The sequence below is a fragment of the Condylostylus longicornis genome, unplaced genomic scaffold (genome assembly GCF_029603195.1).
Source record: "Condylostylus longicornis isolate FDR11 unplaced genomic scaffold, ASM2960319v2 ptg000030l, whole genome shotgun sequence".
Taxonomy (NCBI): Eukaryota; Metazoa; Arthropoda; class Insecta; order Diptera; family Dolichopodidae; genus Condylostylus; species Condylostylus longicornis.
In genome coordinates this window covers 10,503,845-10,524,450 of record NW_026577999.1, presented here as the reverse complement: position 1 = coordinate 10,524,450, position 20,606 = coordinate 10,503,845, and the positions used below count along the sequence as shown (strand labels likewise).

General features: G+C 23.6%; 2 protein-coding genes across 2 annotated transcripts; one reads left to right on the top strand and one right to left on the bottom strand.

The window, feature by feature from the left end:
* Positions 1–5,332: 5,332 nt before the first annotated feature.
* Positions 5,333–6,941, bottom strand: LOC129608014 (ELMO domain-containing protein 2). Its single transcript, XM_055519313.1, has 3 exons — positions 6,467–6,941; positions 5,998–6,401; positions 5,333–5,935 (listed from the first exon to the last, which is right to left on the bottom strand). The coding sequence occupies exons 1-3, from the start codon at positions 6,582–6,584 to the stop codon at positions 5,513–5,515; spliced, it is 945 nt and encodes a 314-aa protein (XP_055375288.1). The 5' UTR covers positions 6,585–6,941; the 3' UTR covers positions 5,333–5,512.
* Positions 6,942–11,895: 4,954 nt separating this feature from the next.
* Positions 11,896–20,112, top strand: LOC129608041 (pancreas transcription factor 1 subunit alpha). Its single transcript, XM_055519347.1, has 3 exons — positions 11,896–12,150; positions 13,022–13,329; positions 19,584–20,112. The coding sequence occupies exons 1-3, from the start codon at positions 11,966–11,968 to the stop codon at positions 19,808–19,810; spliced, it is 720 nt and encodes a 239-aa protein (XP_055375322.1). The 5' UTR covers positions 11,896–11,965; the 3' UTR covers positions 19,811–20,112.
* Positions 20,113–20,606: the final 494 nt, after the last annotated feature.

Here is a 20,606-nt window from a genome sequence, read left to right as displayed (position 1 = left end):
TAAAATAATGTGCAAGTTGCCACAGGTTTTATGTCACAAGGCTGTAAAAAATTTTTTAACAATTTTCTCATATTTCGTTGAATGTTTTACATATATTTACATATTTCTCTTTAAAACAACAAAAACCAAAAGATTTTTCAATTTTAAAAAATTTAAATTTTATTTTTTATATCACAGATTTGAAAATATGATTCTTGAATATGATGTAAACATTTATTTTTAGTAAAAAAATATTTCTGAAGATATTATGAATCCGAAACTTACATCCTAATTATTATTTTTATATATATTTGGAAAAGTTTAGTAATATTTTTTCCTTTCATACTTTAAACCATATAATATGTACGTAATTAGTAAAACATACATAGAGTTTTACTATTCTAAAATTATATGTTGACTGATTTTCTTTTATCAAATGAAAATTTATATTTTTCAAAATTTAATAAATTAAAAATATTAAAAAAATTAGTATGTAAAATTTTAGCATCAATTTTTTTTGTCCTATAATTGATAAATTATATTTAATTATATAAGTAATTTAAAAAATTTAATTATATTTACGTGTATGCAATGCATTTATATAATTATGTGTGTACATACATAATTATATATATTACCTCTTAAATATTAATTTAAGTTGTATACTATTCTACTGAAATTAATTAGTTTAAGTTTTAATTTAAATAAATTAAGTAAAAAAAGGAAAAAAATTATTAGTAAGAAATTTAAAAATTATAAGTAAAGGTTAATAAAAAGTTGTATTTAAATAATTTTGTCGTTCAATACTATATGTATATATAGTATATAGTATATATACTATATACTATATATATATATATATATATATATAGTATATAGCATCTATATATATATCTATATATATATTAATATTATATACATATATTCATATATATATTATATACATATATACATATATGTGGATATTTGAAGTTGTTATATTGTTACGGTTGGAATAGAACAAAGACAGAAAATTTGACAAACTATACGGAACCGGGTTACAGTAAAAGCACTTTTTTATTCTGAGTTTGGGTAACGGTTTTTAATTTAATTATTGCTCTCTGAAATATTTTAATCAGTTTACACAACACAGGACAAAGTTTCACTTCTAAATGGTGGTAATTCAATTTCAAGTTCGTTTAAGCTTAAAGGAAAATTGAATATATTGAATAATGGTAGATTTTGTTGTATCAATCAACGCCTCTGAAGAGAATTCCTAATTTTTTTTCTAACTAATAATTTTGATAGGAGATATAGTACCAGGTTGACTTTATTCTATATAAGAAAAGTCAACATTGGGAGCTTGTTTATCAAAGCCCCTGACAACTCAAATATTCCTCCAGATCTTGATCTTGTTAACACCTTAGAATTCCTTCCGTTAAGAAATAAAACAATCACTCTAATAACATCTTTTCTAATACCACTGGCCACTTTGCCAGCTTCTTTTTCTTTTCAATACCGAAGTAACACTTTCTAAGTAGTTTTTTCGTAAAATTATATTGATCGCCATCCAATGGTCGAATAACTTGAAATTTAATATTTTAGTTTATAGAATTAACATTAAGTACAGCGGAAACTGAACACAATGCTTGTAATGCGTTATTACTAAAACTTCTTAGATTGAATCCAGGTTCTTCGATCTTTCAAAAAAAAAAGTCTTTAGGAATGTTACGATATTCAACTTGAATAATATTCTACACTCAAAATTCTCATTACTTACTTAAGCAAGCTGAATTCGTTAATGTTCTTTAAATCAAAGTGACCAAAATATTAAAAGAACTGCGTTAAAGAGAAAGGTAACATGATATGAAATAATTACGCTTTCCGAATAGAAGAATCAGTAGAGTATCCCACATATATCTACATATTTATATTTATATATATACGAGTATATAGTAATACAATAGAAAAATAAATGAATATTATTTAAAAATTTAGTTACAAAACAAACAAATCAATGTTAATTATCATACAAAATTTATAAATGTTATATGCAATATCATGACAAAAATACCATTTATATATTATCGATTGGTATTAATTTGAATGTTTTATGAATATGTATTTTATTGAATGATTTTACTAATCATAGAGAAGGGATCGTTAACGTAAAAGTTTCCGCATTTAAAAAATTTCATTAAATAAAGCAACTCTTGAGTTCATTTTATTTCTGATTTTTTCCAAAAAACACACTATATAAATTTTTTATTAATGCTCTGTAAAATTTTAATTTTCTTAAAAAAAAAGATTCACATAATAATACTTGTGAATGTAAGACACATGATAATACTAGTGAATCCACCAAACTGGAATTAAATTTTTGACTGAAAAATTATTTATTCAAAAGAATTTTTAAATAAATTATATATATATATAACTAAAAAAAGCAGTAGAAGATTAAAAACTACATGAATGAATGATCAAAACTGTATAAAAGTTTTGGTAATCAAAGAGGATTTTGAAGAAAAAAAGTGAAATTGTGTCATTTTCAAATCTATGTATATGGTATAAAAGATATTACGAAACAATATAAAAATATAAGCAACAAAAAAGTTTTTAGGTTTATTACTGCTATGGTTTTAAAGAAATTTGACTCCAAAATGTAAAAACTGATGAATAAAAGATAGAACAGTGAAGAAATTTTCTATTAGCAAAATGAAATATTAAGAATTATGAACGCAATGTAAAAATATGTGTTCAACTTAAAAATAATTTGCTACTTTTGTAACGGAAGTTGTAAGAAAAAAAAACTTATGTATATTAAAATTCACCTATTTAAAATTCCTATAGTGCGGAAACGTTTCCGATTCGACTCTATGTTTCAAACAAAAATTTTTCTCATTTTGGATCGTCCACTCGATAGCATATCTTTATTAATACATATTTAGAAAAAATATAAAAATAAAATAATTTAACATTTTACTTAGTTCAACATCAATTAAATTTCTAATCAAATCCATTTTGAACATAAATTACAGTAAAAGGTATGTGAGCAAACTTAGAGGACAGTTTTTTTTTTTATACCAAATAAAATTTAATAAAAAAATTTATTTAATTTATAGCTTGCGGCAAACAATAAAATTTACAAAAATTAATATCTATTAATAAAAATAGTAAAAAAAATAGTATTAAAATAAAATGCAATTATATACAAAATGCAGAAAAATCAACAAAATAAAATTTTATAAAAAACATAACATATTTGTCTCATTTCTTCAAAATTTTTTACATAACATAATTCTAATACTAGAAAAATCAACCATATAATGTATTTAATATTTTATATATATTTGCATATACATATTTATATAAAAAAAAATTAAAATGAATACAAAAATAAGAGTTTTATAACATTACGTATATTAAACAGAAAAGTGAGTGACTTAAAATTAACTGATGATATTACAAAGAAAAAAAAAAAAATAAATAATAAAATAAATATGGAAACAAATATACATTTAACGTTAGTAAATATTAATTAACAATATCAACAAAAATTAGAATTTTTAGCATTTTACCTCGTAAATTTGTAAATTCATAGCAGATAGTGTAAAACAAAAAAATTACAATAGCTACTTGTACAACAAAAATGATTTGTTTCGTTTTGTCTTAAGCGATATTAATAATTATAGTAATTTATATGAATATATATACATATATATATTCATATAAAATATATGTAAAATATATTCTTTAAAGAAAAGTAAGATATATAAAATATTTTAAAAGAAATAAAAATACAAAGTCATATAAAAAAAAGCTGTAATATCCCAATTTAGAATAATTTAAAAAAAAATCCAAAAGATAATTTTATGTTAAAAATTTTGAATAAAAACAGCTACATTATAAAATTAATAAAAAAAAACATAAAGGAAAAAATAACTAATATTGTTCAAATACATTCGAAATAACGATTAACTCTATATACCTTATTACTGATACACCAACCATGAATAAAAATAAAAAATGTGAATAGAAAACATTTAAAAAAATATATTATATATGTTTAAATATAATACATAATATTACTAATATGAATCGATATATACATATAAAAATATAAATTATGCATATACATATAATATATAAATAAATTTATAATTAAATAGTTTAATATATCTTGTAATAAATAATTAAAGATACTGTAAAAAAGAACAAACAAGGTAAAAAATTAAATAAAATTGATTTATGAAAATAAAAAAAAAAATACATATTGTATATTTTTAATACCCTTTTAATATTTAGAAAACTGTATTAGGATAATTTATGTAATAACTTTTGTCAGAATACGCCTTTCATAAAAGCACTATACATGTGACCACAAACAAATGTTTCTCATTTAAATTATTCATAAAAAGACTTAATTTTTCCCAATATAGCGAAATTAGTATGAGTAGCTCAGTTAAATCATATTAACTGTTTTGAGTTTACATGAACATGTAATAGTAAAAAATATGTTATGATTTCGCCATTTCGTTTTTATAAAAATCTAATAGTATTTTCTTATTATTCATAAATTTTTTCACTTAATTTCAAACCAAGGTCTTTATGATATAAGAGCGTCAACCAAAATTCAAACTTTTTGGCGTCAAGTTTACATTCTATATTTTACTAAGGATTTTGGTAAACAAAACTATTTTCGACAGTTAGAATACATTTTTGCTTTGGCTTTAAAATAGTGATGAATTTTAAAGTTCGTTTTTCAAAGACAACATAAATGAACTACATAAATTATTTGTAAAATAAATCGTCAAGTTGTCAAGTTGAAAAAAAATCAAAGTGTAAAATTAACATTCTTCCTTTAAAATTTTTAAAAACAAACAGTGCTGTATTGAGAATTTTCTTTTAATTAATTCCAATAAATGCACGCGCAATATAAAAAGAACTTTTAGAAGTAGTGTGAATAGATCTACAAAAAATTCAAAATTTTGTAAAACGGGAAATCATTTTCTTCACATCAAGCATTTTATACTAGTAACAATTATGCTATAAAAATTCTTTTGGAGAAAAGTAGAAAAAAATAAACAAAGTAATTTGCAAACAAATCAAGTTCAATGATTGGAATAATCACTTTCAAGTATTATTCGAGTAATTTATAATACTAGCAAAATTAGTTTATAATTAAATTTTCTACTTGAAAATCATTTACATAATTATTATGTAGAAAAACTTAATTTTATTTGGGGCCAAATTATATAACCTAGGTAACGTCTGAAACCTAGGTGTAAATTTCCAATAAACTTAATCTATGGTAAAAAAGGTTTAATCAAACAAAAAAAAAATTTTTTTTACTAGTTTTTTATTTCCAATTCAAATAAAGTCGAATAAAATTTATTCAAAAAAAGACAAAGAAAAACTAATAATGCATAAAAAAAGTATGCAGTACTATGTATATTAAATATAAGACTTACAATTAAAGGACAGATAATTCAGCTAGAATTTTAAATACATATTTGTCAAGTAGTGCTATATACAGCATACAGATATATATATATTAAATCGATTCAACGACTAAATTTGTTTTAAAAGCTGTATTTTCCTTTTCTAGTTCTATTGATATATTTGTTTCGAAACGTTGATGAATTAGAGGAAAATCCATTATATTCCTCGGATTAGATTCAACCCAAAATCGATCAAACTCGAAAAATAAATAACAATAGAAACGATGAAAATGTGTAATATTAATTGCACGTTTGCTAACGTTGTAGAAATGTGTTTTTGCTTTACCAGAATTTATTAATTTGTAAGCCATCGATGTTAAATTAATTCCAACTATAGCAAATGTATATCCATATGTAGGATGTAGTGAATGTGATAACACATGACGAGCGGCATCATTATATTCTCTTGCAAAATACAAAAGATTTTCGAGACCTAACATACCCATTCCGCGAAAATCAGTTTTTGGATCATCACCCTAAAATAAAAAAAAAATTAAAAATATATTTGCAATATTTCATAATATAATTTTGAATTTACTTGAAATCCTATTATTTGCCATTGCTTTGTTATACGAGATTCTAAGCGATTATTTGGCATTAATAGTGCCCATAAATCAGATAATTTTCTTTCATGATCTAAATTTTCACAGTCATATTGTGTTGTTCTTAATCGTTCTATTTCAAATAAGAGTTTTCTGTAACCCCAAATTTGTTCAACACATTGACCAAATAATCTACCAAAATCTGGATGCACCTGTGGTTTAATTCTTTTAGCTTGCATAACCACTTTAACAGCTCTTTTCACTAATACATTAAACTCCTCAAAATTACAGTATTCCACTTGTAAATCTAATTCACGAGAGATAATCTTAATAGCTGGGAATTTCGATTGCTGAAGGGATCTTTCAACTTGTCTAGTGCGATGAGAACCTAATTTCGCTCCTATGAATAAAAAATATTTAGTTCATTTAAATGAAAAAAAAAAAATAAAATAATTTATTTCTTACCGTAGCACAGCCTTTGTAATTCACATAATCTAGTGAGTTGATGAAGAAACCATTTAATAAATGGTCTTAAATAATAATAAATTAATGGGGCTATATTTGATATTGTGAAAAGCAACATGGTTTCAGTATATAAGATTCTGATTAAATAAGATTATTACGAATTTTCTTGAATATGAAATTAAAATTATCGAGTACTATGGAAACTTTCAAAACTTACGATGAATCAATAAATTGATTTTATTTTAAAATTTTTTTAACATAATGATTTGCTCATTACATATGTATTATAAAAAAGTTTACAAGGTTAGTGAATTATCATAATTTTTAAACATGTTATACACAACTTTTGAATTTAAATAATAAGTGCTATTTAAAGGAAAATAAATTGATGATATAATTGACTCCGAAATACTTAAACTTCTAACTATAGAATAATGATTTACTACACTGAGATAAATGTTTTCCTCACGCAAACTTTTTTTCTTTTTTTCCATTTATTGTAAACAAAACTGCAAATGTCAAAGTCATTACTGAAAGTCTAATTTTGTGGATTTGTGGAACGAATTTAGCGACATCTACAAATCATATGTAAACAACATTTTTTATAAGTGAAAAGTTCAATAAATGTCAAACGTTTTGCTTTTTAACCGTTAGTCGTCTAGGAAAAATTGAAAAATTTTACTTTCAAAAATTTTAAAATATTTTTAATAAATAAAAAAATAATAAATAAATAAAAATTTTTAATGTAAATAAAGAGTATAACAATTTAAAATAAATTTGAAATTTGTTATTGTAGTTATAATCACTACAGTTATATAAGGTACATAAATAAAATGTGCTGTAATATTCGAACAAAGTTTGGCTACAGTAAAATAAATTTACATTATTTAAAATAGTACGCAATGAAATGTATTACAGGTAAATATCAAATAATATTTATTAATTTGTTAAAATATTTTGTTTTAATATCAGAATTAAAAATAAAAGAGCATTGCTGTGTTTATAATTAGATTTTCTCAAATGTGCAAATTTTAGGTTATGTCAGTGTTGCAACAAACAAACGATATATATGTACATAAATCTTCCTTCTATTCAGGACAATTCAATCAGTTATATAAGGATAATCACCATAGATCAAAGAATACATAATTATTTTTACATTTCATATTTATTTTATATATCATATATATTATAAGGTATATATTACAATTTTTATACAATAACATAATATATACCAAGTAAATCAATTAAAAATCCTAAAAATATAACTATTATATTAATCAAAACCCGAATAATTAGAGAAAACCAGGATATTAGGAATTGATAATCATTTCTCTCTTCAAATTATAATGGTACTCGAATTAATTAAAAACTGGTTTTGTATTATTGTTATCAATATCAATATTACGATTATTGATTGCACCAGAAATTTATTTTCTTAAACTATACTACCGATATTAATATGGTCCTATATGTGTATCTATCTCATACAATTAATCTATCTTACATAATTAATTTCATTGATTCAAATGGACGACTTTAAAAAATATAAAAAAATTTTAAAATTATCATTATATATAGAACCTTTTTTGTACTTTATTTTACATTTCTATATAGAAATCAATATTTCCATTTAATAAAGAAAAATAAAAAAAAATACCAAGTATTATTACAAGCACCATATTGGAATTATATTAAATACTTGTATGTACCAACATAATATATACAATAAACGAAATTTTATTGGCTGGAAAAAAAAATTTACAAAACTCCGCCCAATAGCAGTCTGTTATAATTTTATTTCTATTTATTCTTTCCCTTCAATACAATATTAAATGTTAAGGATAAGGGAAAAAGCACAAAAGAATAAAAATAAAAATTTCAAATTATCCTTTCATTTTATACGAAAAATAATAAAAGTGATATAATAAAGGATCCTTGAAATTTCATTTGAATGTTCACAATATTATATATAGGTACATTTTATATATTACAGTTTGTATAAGGGTATATTTATTCATATATACATCTTGTATATTGTAAATAAGACCATTATTGAAAAAAAATGAACTGATATATTGGTGATGTTAGTGATACTTCCCTTAAAGATGAATTGCATTTAAATATATTTATCAGTTTAAAGTGAACAATAGATCGGTTCGGTTTCATGAAAAAAAAAAACAGAGAAAAAGGATCAATTATATAGCGGATATACAAAAATTAAATATACAAATTATGTGAATTTATAAAATAAAAATTTATAATTTAATTATATTTTTATAATTCTTATAATTCTAAATTATTTAATAAAATTTAAAGTGATTTTATTGGAGCATATAATTAGTGAACAATTAATAATATTATATTTATACATATATATATATACATGTATATAATATTATATGTTTACAATTAAAATTTCACGGAAGTAAATATTTATCCGGCTATTATATTATGAATACAATAATATTAAAGGAGGTGTTTATAAATGTTAAAAGGAAGTCGTGTGTTCCTATTTAAATATTTTGGTCACGTGTTAGCACGACGTTCTCAATTATACGCCATCACTTTATAATTCAATTGGAATTAAGTGATTTAATGATAAAAATTATAATATAAACATTAATTTAATTATGGGTATTAGGTGAAAAAAAAAATATACAAAATTAAATAGGATAATTGATTTTGTATCTAAACAAAACAAACAATTTGAAAAAGAAAGAAATCAAGTGAGTTTTATAAATATTTAATATTAATAAATAAAATCAACAAATTCAAAAGGATATTAAATAATCGAGTATAATTGTAAATGATAAAAAAAAAAATTGGAAATAAAAAATCTTCCTCCCCAGAACCAAAATCCTTTCGAATTTTTAAAGCGATGCACTTTTTGCCAAACTATAAACTTGGAAATATAAAAAAAAATCATTGCCTTTATTGGTTCTTCTTAATAAATTTTATATAAAAATTTATTATAAATTTTACATAACATATTATGTCATATATATCATAAGAGTCAGGTTCTGTAGAGAAATGAAAGAGACTTCGATGAACCTTCTTGGTGAGTTTGTTGCGTTGATTCACTGAATGAGAAACCTATTGGTGGTTGCATCGTCATAACAAAAGATCTGCGAGAAATCGATCCCCACAAAATAGTCTCGAGGCAGAGCTTTCAGCGTGATAGGTCGGAGGGAGGGGGTATGATCCAATTGTTGGGTCTCGGTGCATTGTTGGGTCGCCTCTAGTCTAGTCTAATCTAATCTACATAATATATCGCTTTTAATTACTCGATTTCAAATTTCTTAAATATGTGAAATAGAAAACTTCCCTCAAATTTGATTAAGTAAAATAAATTTTGGTTATTGTTGCTTATATGGTGCATGAGCAGAAGCTGACAAGAAATGAATGCAGAAAACCAAAGCTGATTTTCTTCTATTCAATAGAAAAAATTTAAAATACAGTACACTAATTATTATTTGTTTTAGCTTGAATATTCTGAATTGAATAAAAAATTTAGAATAATCCCTAAATGTATGTAATTTACAATTTTAAAAAAATTGTAATTGTAATATTATTCTTATATTAAAAACATCAAATTAAAATCAAAATTAATAATTAAGGGGAGCATTTTTTTTCCATACTCATTTTTCCATCCATTGGGAACATCAGGATTTTCTACTTGACTTTAGAATCTGCTACGGCAGATTTTTCCTTTATATTAAAATAAAATTTTGATGGTTATTGATAATTATTAGTAATTTGTGTATATTTTTGTTGGTAATTGGTATTCAGTATCGAATATTGTGCATAAATGGACAATTATTTTTTATATAAACATTTTAATTATATTAAATATAATTTCTACATATAATGATCTGGTCTGAGAAAGCACATTTGAACCCGAGACTCTTTAGTTGTCAAAATCGCTCCATTCATTAGTCAGACAAGGAGAGCATATTACGTTTAGTAAATTAATAGAAATGTTTATTAAAAAAATTTTCTCTTTTATACGCGCTATGATGTCAATTTCACTTATATACAATGACAAAAAAAAAATTTTTTTTTTAAATGTTCCAGATGTTCATTTCTCAAAATCACTTTTTTATGGCCTTTACATAATATAAATTAAAAATATTATAGGTACTTAACATAAAAATTTAATTATTATCAGAAAACAAAAATAAAAATGTTAATGTCAAAATCTTTTTGAAGAATTAATCCTATTTAACAAGAAAATCAATTTAATTTTTATGTTATGAAAAATTTAATATTGAATATTGAACATTATTAATTCCCTAAAATATAATTATACACCTGGATATTTTCCCTAAATTGTTATTGTACATAATAATATATAAGATTATAAATTTTGTTATATTTTGTAAGTACATGTAGATATCTAAAGGCCCACAATTATAAATTCTTAACACTGAGTAAACAAACAAGTATATTTGACACCCTCAATATAATGCAAATAATTCTGTTATAATATAATAAAAATGTTATCATTTACTCGTATACGATTTTTACATGTTTTCTTGTATACTATAGGTTATACATTAAATGTAATTATTATTTTTTATATCATTGATTAAATATTTATTTAAAATATGTTTATTAAACACTTGAAATATCAACGAAAATCATGGTAATTAATAATTTTTTTTTTTTTATTTTCAGTTCAATTTTTTGTTATTGTAATACACAACAAATATAGTATAATAGTGAATTATTCGAATTCACGAATTCTGAATTTTGTAATTGGATAATAAAATATTTTAAGAAAAATCCCCTAATAAATGTTTATACGCAACAGTTTTAATCTAATGTGGTCATATACCAAGTATTAAGAATTTCATTGTTGAATTTCAAACTGAATGTATATCTACCTACTTCAGTAATATAATAAAGGACACGTGCAATATAACAATACTTAATAATATTATAATAACTGTAAAAGTATATGATTATTTAGAGTATAAAAGTCAAGTTTTAGTTGTATTAATAAGATCAAATTATAATTTTAGAAATTATTTTTAAAAAAAAATTGATTTTATCGAGAAATTATTTAATAAAAAAAATAAAAGGGTTTTTTTTGGAAAACAAACTTAAATTTTTTGTGTCCTATTTGGACTCACTTTATAAATTCCAAAATCATATATAGAGAAAGCAAAAGAACTCGCTAATTACTCTGTACGAGCAGATTTGCTCTTTTGAGAATGAATAAATAATAAATAAATAAAGTAAAAAAATAAATAACTTTATTAAATAATTAGAAAAATAATATAAACATGTAAAACTAAAAATTAAAAATTAAAATATTCAATTTAAACCAAAGAAAAGGAAAATATTCTAGTCAAGGAAAAAATTTTTTTTTTTATAGAAAATCTGTGATAATTTAATATACTTAGTGCATATAATTTTATTTTTTAAAAAAAAATAAATTCAATTAAAAACCAAAAATTTTAAAATTTACGCATAATTAATAAAAAAATAAAAATGTTTTCATCAATGGATAATTTTGATTTTGAAACATCAATGGTACGTCATTTTTTTGAAGGATCACATGCAACAAATGGTTCAAATTCTAGTTCAGATTTCTTTTTTGCTGATGAAAATAGTTCTGATACAGATAATTATAGTAGTGGTTTTAATAGTGATCAAGAAAATACTGAAGAGAAAAGGTAAGATTTAAAATTTTTAAAAAATTTATTTAGTAGCTTCCTCTATTTAAATTGATTATATATAAATTTGAATTTAATATAAAATTAGTAAATGAGGCGTTTTATATAGTTATAAAGAGACTGTCCTGGATGACTATTAAAATATTTAGTGTTTGTTGTATTGTAAATCAATTCAAGGGACTGAATTCAGTAGGCTGTAACTCGCTTTATTAGGCTGTAACTCGGGGGTTAAGTCTTTAGTTAGAAGTAGAATTGCTTAGGAGGTTTTGTCATTTTCAGTGTTTTATTTAAAATTCGAGTTCATATACCTCAAATGATTCTGAAATTATGAGTCAATTTTTAAAACAAGATCTTTTAGGGTCAAATTAATCCCGAAACGCTTCAAGATGAAATTCATCCCACTTCGGCTTCTTTTTACTATATATGAGCTTCCCTTACATTTCATAAATAATATTATTGTTAAATAGAACTATAAAACGAACTACAGACGAAATATTTCAAAAGATATTAAAACACCATAATGATAATATGGTGTTTTTGTAATAATTATTTGATCGTATTCTTATAAAAATTAGAAAGTTGTTTTTGTAATAATTATTTGATCGTATTCTTATCAAAATTAGAATAAATTTTAAAATTTAAAGTAAGTAAAATTAAATACAAGTAATAAACTATATTACTGCCCAACTCCCATGGAGATATTTCCAGACTTATACTTGAAACTTGGGGATATTATAAAGGCGGAAGCGCGGGGAGGCTACAATAAGTTGTGACCTGGGCGATATCCTTTTCCCCCCACTTATATATAATTAACTTTTATTTATTGTTTTTCTTTTTATATAAAAAATAATATTTTTTTTTTTTATTATAGGACACCAAAGAGTCGTCGTTTAAAATGTGCATCACAACAAGCTCAACAAAGACAAGCAGCAAATTTAAGAGAAAGAAGACGTATGCAAAGTATAAATGAAGCATTTGAAGGTTTAAGATCACATATACCAACATTACCATATGAGAAACGTTTAAGTAAAGTTGATACATTAAAATTAGCAATTGGTTATATAGCATTTTTAAGTGATATTGTACGTAAAGATAAAAATGGTAATGATACAGGATTAAGTGGATTACAAAGAAATCAAATTAAAGAGCCACCAAAGAAAATTATTTTAAGAGATCGAAGTAAGTATTATAAATTAAGAAATCATATATATATCTACAAGTACAAAAATGCGATATAGAATTTTAATAAAAAGAGAAACTTACAATTGGAAATAATATTTCCGTTTACCGACCTTAGCTTGAGAAGCCATCTTGATCTTATATTAAATTAGTAAATAATCTGGCAACAATATTTGCCTAATGTATTTTTCCAAATTAGGTATATTAGAATCTAAATTCAAAATAAAAGTCAACTAGAAAATCATTGAAATCACTTATTGTTGATTTTATTCTGAACAACTTTCTATCTAACTAGAAATTAGATTTGTTTCTGGTATTATGACCCTGAATATTAATCATTCTATTATTTTGAAAGCTGTTATCAACATCAAATGTTATCTGTGTATTTTCTGGTTTTTTGTACACCATATCCAATTTTTTGTAATATCCGTCGGATCGCTCCACTCCATCTGGGGTTAAGGTAGACTCTATATTTGGAATATTATGTGAATGACGAATATATTGTGTAAAGAGCTTCAGTTTTTATTAACAAAATTTCTAATATATGACGAAGAATGAACACATATATGGTGAATATGATCGGCACATTTAATTATATGAAAATTTTGTTGATCTGTACACTTTTTTGCCAATTAATATCTTCCTTATTGTAACTCTAAATTAACTTGTATAGTTGTATACTTCTTTGTGATTATCAGGAACTTGCAGAATCCGCTAATATATGATAATAAGCTGTAAAGAAAAACTTTAAACGCGTTTTCTATGGCTAAACGAGACGAGATAGAATGATTCTAAATATCTTATTCAAAAAAGTTAAAAACAAAATAATATTTTTTATTCTACTGTGCGTCTGGTGGTGTGCATCCGTATTGGAAATATATACATAAGGTGTAAAACACAGTTTTAATTACAGTACAATTTAATGGTTATAAATAATGAAATAGTTAAATTTTTTTGTATAATTTTTCATTTATTAATTCAAATACAAAATCACAATTTTTATGTATAATTTACTCAGTTTATTTTTTTCCTTGGAGCAAATAAATTTTATTTAATTATGCAAGAGTATTTTTTTCATTTTTTCCATTTAATTCAAACTTTTCACTCATAATTTATACATAAATTATATACAAATTATAACAATCATTCTCTTATATAATATTATGCAAGAGTCTATATAAACATCTCAATTCTTGTATAACAATTTGATAGTAAATTTCTAAACGTATATTAAGGGATGACCGTCGCTTTCGTCGCTTTAGCTTGAGTAAAAAAAACACTAAACATTTGATAAATATTATGTAAATTAGATGGAATCCCAGAGAGAGCTATATGTCCTAATAAAATTATTATATAAAATATATTTTTATTGTATATTTTGACTTATTTAATTTTATTATTAAGATAACCAAAAAAAAAAAAAAACAAAAAAAAAAAAACTCATTAAAATTCTGTTAAGAAAAAACCAAAATCAACTCCACACTAACACTAATTTTATTTGAATCAAATTTACTACAATATGTGAGCATAACCAACACGAATCGTTCAGTTCTATATGGAATTTTATTATCTAAACTACATTTCTAACTAAAATATTTCATTGACATTTTAGGTTTCAAACAGTTTTGTGAACTCTATGAATACCGTAACGATTCATACCATATACATTATTACATTTACAAAAGAATAATTTCCATTAGGGGTAAAACACATATATCACATTTTCACAAAAAAGTCCTGAAAACTACAACTAGGTATATGCACATTATTAAGCTAGGGTTCCGAAAATATCATTTGCACTATGAATTGAAGAGAAGATTCTTCAAAAATTCATCCTTTTTTTTCTGTTGTGTTGTTTTTTTTTTTAATTGTGTCTTGATTAACCAAAAACCGGAACTAATCTAATTTTTTTTTTTTTGCTTAATTCTTCTATTATTTCAATATTTCGATCATTTTTTTTTTTTTGATATATCATGCACTATTGCATGTTATTTACCTTCAATAATTCTATTTAGATTCTCTCCTTTTTTTAATAAATTTATAGAGAATCTACTAATAACTTGATTACATATGCAGTTCCTTTCATTTATCGGTTCCATATATTATGTGCTTATCTCTAGTGCCAATATTATAGTGAAATTCATTTTAAAAGAATTTTTTTTTAACCCTAAAGTGTTATTATTAACCCTAATCAGTTTGCATTTATGTAAAAATTTTCTCTAGTTTAACTCAAATATGGTCAAGTATTCTATTTGGACTTAGTTTATTTTTAGAAATTTTGCCATTTGGAAGGTTACAATGCAATGAAGCTGGGAATGATTTTTTTCTATACCCAATACTTTTGTACAATCGTGATATAAAGTAAGTATAGAGTGTTTTTGGTCGCTTATCTGTAAAAATTGAGAAAGGGTTAAACCATTAAAAAAGCTGCTAATTTGAGCTTTCTTTCACTCTTCAAAACTCTCCAAAACCATAGTAAGTTGTCCAAAATGCTTTATAAAATTATTTTATCATTATATTATTTCCAGAGATATTTTAAGTTTTGCTCTATCACACTCAGTTTACAGGGTGCAAAAACTAAAAAAATATCGCAAAAACTCCATCGAATTCAGGGAAATTACATAATTAGTGAGTAAGCTTACGTACTACTGGTATCAATGGATTTTGTTTATTTAAAAGTGAGCCTGCGGAGGTTGCGTTATAGACAACATCGTTAACCTGTCATGATTGAAATACTTTAATGTATATGTATGCAGATTTAACAAGATTGCGCTTAATGCCACATAGCCGCCGCAACCATTAATTTAATGGAAATTCTGCGATAAATTGGTTTTGATTAAGATAGAACTTTGCTGGCCGTGCAATTAAACATGATAATCTACATTACGATAGTATTTTGTCTCCAACTACTACAATATAAAATTTTTGATAAGGAAATCTATTTCACTTACTTACTTGTACAAGAAGGTTTAAATAATATTTAAGCAATCCATGGATATATTCGTAGTCATGAATATTTCCAAATTTATAATAATAGCATTAAAAACTGCTATTATTATGAATTTGACTGCAAAAAAAAAAAATTCAGTTAATATGAAATGAACGAGTGTGAGGGGAAAAGTGTGAAATTTGTAATTTGTTACGAACAGCCGGATGGTTAAATTAAATGTTTTTGAATTTACAAAAAAATTTACAAAAAAATCATAGAAATTATGATGGATTTGAAATATCACTATGAATGAAAAAAAAAAATTATATTTTTGATTAAGTTTTTAAGAGAAAGAGAGGTGATCTTGCGTAATTTTAAGGACATACACATTTACACACTTATGCATTTCTGGATTAATGACAATCGAATTTGATTTAATCAGTATAATAACAAATTGTCATGCATAATTTTGAATTGAAGGAGCAAAATATTACTTCATAAATTACAAAATAATCGTAAATTTTAAGGGCCTATTAGAAATCCAAAAGAGTAATTTCTTGTTTTTGAAATTGAAGATTAAATAAATGTTAACATTAGAAATTTGATTAAAAGTACGGTCAGTTTCTTGTATATAGTAGATATTTGCAGTCTATTGGTAATTTTGAAAAAAAAAGAATGCAGTCTATTGGTAAATTGTAAAAAAAAATTGAATTTTATTAAAGATCTATTGCGCCCCGCCTTCTCCGCGAGCAGTAGTCTATTGTGATCCACCCAACTATCCTTTCTCGTATAGATCAATGCTCCACACTCAATGAGCAAGTGTATTGGCGTCTCGTTCCGTTTCGCCGCCGTACTTGCAAGACTTATCCGTCCCTAAACCCAGTTTGCTTAGGTATTTCTTATAAACTTGCAATGTCCTCCCAAGAAACCCGTCAGAACTGTCACATTATTCCTCGGCATCTTTTATAATCGCTTTAAAGATTACGATGTCCCAGATGTGCCTCTCCATAAATTCGGCCTTTTCTCCAGCATTCTGCTTCTTAGTACCTAACAAATTTTTTCTTGGTTCAATCAAAACTAAACTACAAATTCAAAATGTTTTTATTTAAAAATATTAATTACATAGTTCTAATCACGCATATTTTCTAAAAAAAAAATTCCTACTGCACCATCATACAATAAGTAAAATGTTTCATATTGTTCCATATTGCATATTGCGTGAATTATCATTAAATTTTATACGATTTTATTTTGGATTTAATTATTATACAATATGACAGATTTGAATTTTTAAATGTAAATGTATATTGTATATAAGACAAGGAGAAAATTTTTTTAATGGGAAATAAAGTGAGTATAAAAATGGGCGTTTAAAATTTTTGACCAGGTGATTGATCATGTCATATTTTAACATTTTATATAAAAATGTTACAAGTTATCTTCATTTATTCTTGCAAAATTATTAATTTTCATAAATTTTATCTATAATATATTTTTTCTCCCTTAAAATAAATTTTTATTTTATAATATTTTTTTTTGAAATAAATTATTTTTTTCGAATCTTATTTAATGCGGTTTACATATTCGTATCATGTAAACGTCATATGTAAAAAATAAAAATTGCATGTTATTACAAAATTATATTTTGTTACAGTTGAATGGATTTCGATTTTAATGTACCTATATGTATGTATATATACCGGTAATATTTGTATATAGTATATCTTCGTATACATTACTGATAAATAATTGTAATGACTAATCATAAAATTAAAAATTTTAATTATTTTGCGCTATCTTGCCTTGCTTTCCTTTTAAATAATGAAAATACTCTAAACTACGGATTAGTTGAAATAGAATTTTGTTCTATGAGAAAAACGGGTTATATGTAGTGTACTTGTGGGAGTGTATAAGCCTATCAACCTATAAATTAACATATAAATTTGAACTAGCATTAAAAAACGTGAAGATTATACAGGAATGATTGCCGAATAGGTTCCATTTACTCTAGTATATGCCGTACCTTTGAAAATTGACACGCATTGCTTATGTTTAAATTTAGAATTATTTTAATAAATTAAATACTAACATACCAAATGAAGCCCAAATATTTAATAATATTTTACAATTCCAAAATTCAGCAAAAAATTTGAGTCGTCGAACAATTTTCTTAATACTATTCCTCTTCCTTACAATTCACTTAAATTCGCAAGTTATCGTTCCTACTATAATAAGTTCAGAATTAGATTAGAGCTAAAATTTTTCAAATACATACTTTTAATATTGTTTTGGATTAATTGGAAAATTATTATGGTTGTATAATTAACAATATGGAATATAAGTTTTAAGAAATAGTTAAAATAGTTTTGTGTATACATACTCGTATGCATACTTTAACCAAACGTTATCATTTCGTTTTTCAACTTACAAATATAATTATAAGTTAAAAAGTTATAAATACTTGTATAAAATTTTAAGAAGAAAAATTACAAGAATTACAATATATATAGATTTTACATATACAGGTGTTCAATTTAATTCTACACGCACTTTTTTATATATAGTTGGGTTCCATATATATGCACTTATTATAATATTATGTTATGTACATAACCTAACATTATTGTCTATTGTTGGTCTATTTAAAACTAAAATTATTACTAAATTGTTTTTAATATTAAATTATATATAATTTTCAGAATAATTATTAGGTTTTGAAAATAAAAAAATATTTTTTTCACAAATGCATATTGTTCATTTTGCTCTCTAAGCAAAAGTATATTGTTCCTATTCTTAATGCCCCCTCCATTTTGCTTTCTAAGTGGATTTTTAAATATAAACACTTACTAAACTTTTACAAATTCGTTTGGAAAATTATCAGTCTTATAAAAACAAAACTTCAATTTCGATTTTGTTAATAAAAGTTTGAGATATTAATTAGGTACAAAATTTTTAGACCAGCATTTTTGGTATTTGCATACAAATTATCGAAACTTTTCGAGTATTACCAGGCTTATTAAGAAATTCGCCTGTTTTATTTAGTATACTCTACGCCTACTAAAACATAATTTGTATACTATATCTCTAAGAATCGATAATATTCCCAAATCACATTGTGATAGAATAGACGCAACCGAATGTATAAAATAATAGAGTATAATTCTCTTTTCCACCCTCCCTTTGGTGTTATTTGGAAAAATTTGTTGTTCTTTTTACATTTTACATAATAACCACAATATAACACTTTTTGATAGAAAAAATTTATATCTTCAATATAAATTATTTTTCAAATTTATAAAATTTTTTTTTTTTATATAATTTCAAGGTATAGGTATGACACATTCACTGTCTTGGCATAGAAAAGGTGATCGATATCCTGGAACAAAATTATATGCACGTACATGGATACCAGAAGATCCACGTTTAAATCGAAATTTAAATAATAATCAACAATCATTAAGTCAACATTATATAAATCATTTAAATGGTAATACCAGTAACTGTTCATCAAATATTAATAACGGTGGAATCTATACAAATACAGGAATATAAATTTTTTTTCGCAAATTTTTTTTTTTGTTTCTTGTTTTTTAATTATTTAATTATTATAAATATTTTTTATTTATGTATATTATGTAAAAAAATAATGTGTCCTATTTATGTATATAAAATGAAGTATTAAGTATACTTTAAATTAGAAGCTACCCTATGGAAGAAGTGCTATGATCTCAACCTTATTTGTATAATAATTATGTATATGTATGTATAGTATATTTTTTATTAAAATTATTTATATTTATACAAAACTGTGTTAATTTTATAAAATTTAAGTTAAATCATACATATATATTGCAAAAGAATGAGCTAGTCAAAGAAAAAAATATGTTATATTAGAAATAAAATAAAATATAATATTAATTTTAAAATAAATATACAGTCGAACCTCCATAATACGAATCAAAAATTTGTAACGAAATTAGTTCGTGTTAAAGAGAGAAATCACGTTAAAAGGAAATGGAAAAAAAAAGGAAATATAATGTAAAATGTTGTGTTAGAGAGAACTTCGGGATTTTTTAATGGGAGATTTCGTGTTATAGGGGTTTGACTGTATACATAAACAAATAAATGAATTATAAGATTATATCCAATTTAAATTTAATTATTAATTGTCTTTTATTTAACGATTCGAAATTAAACCGATTATATAAATAAAGCGAAAACTTTTCAGATGGTGGCTTTTTGAGATAGATTACGAGAAAAATGCGGTTGAACTAATTCGCCATATACTATAGCGTTTCTAATTCGCATGAAATCATAGGGCCGTAATAAAACTTCGCCATCCAACTCT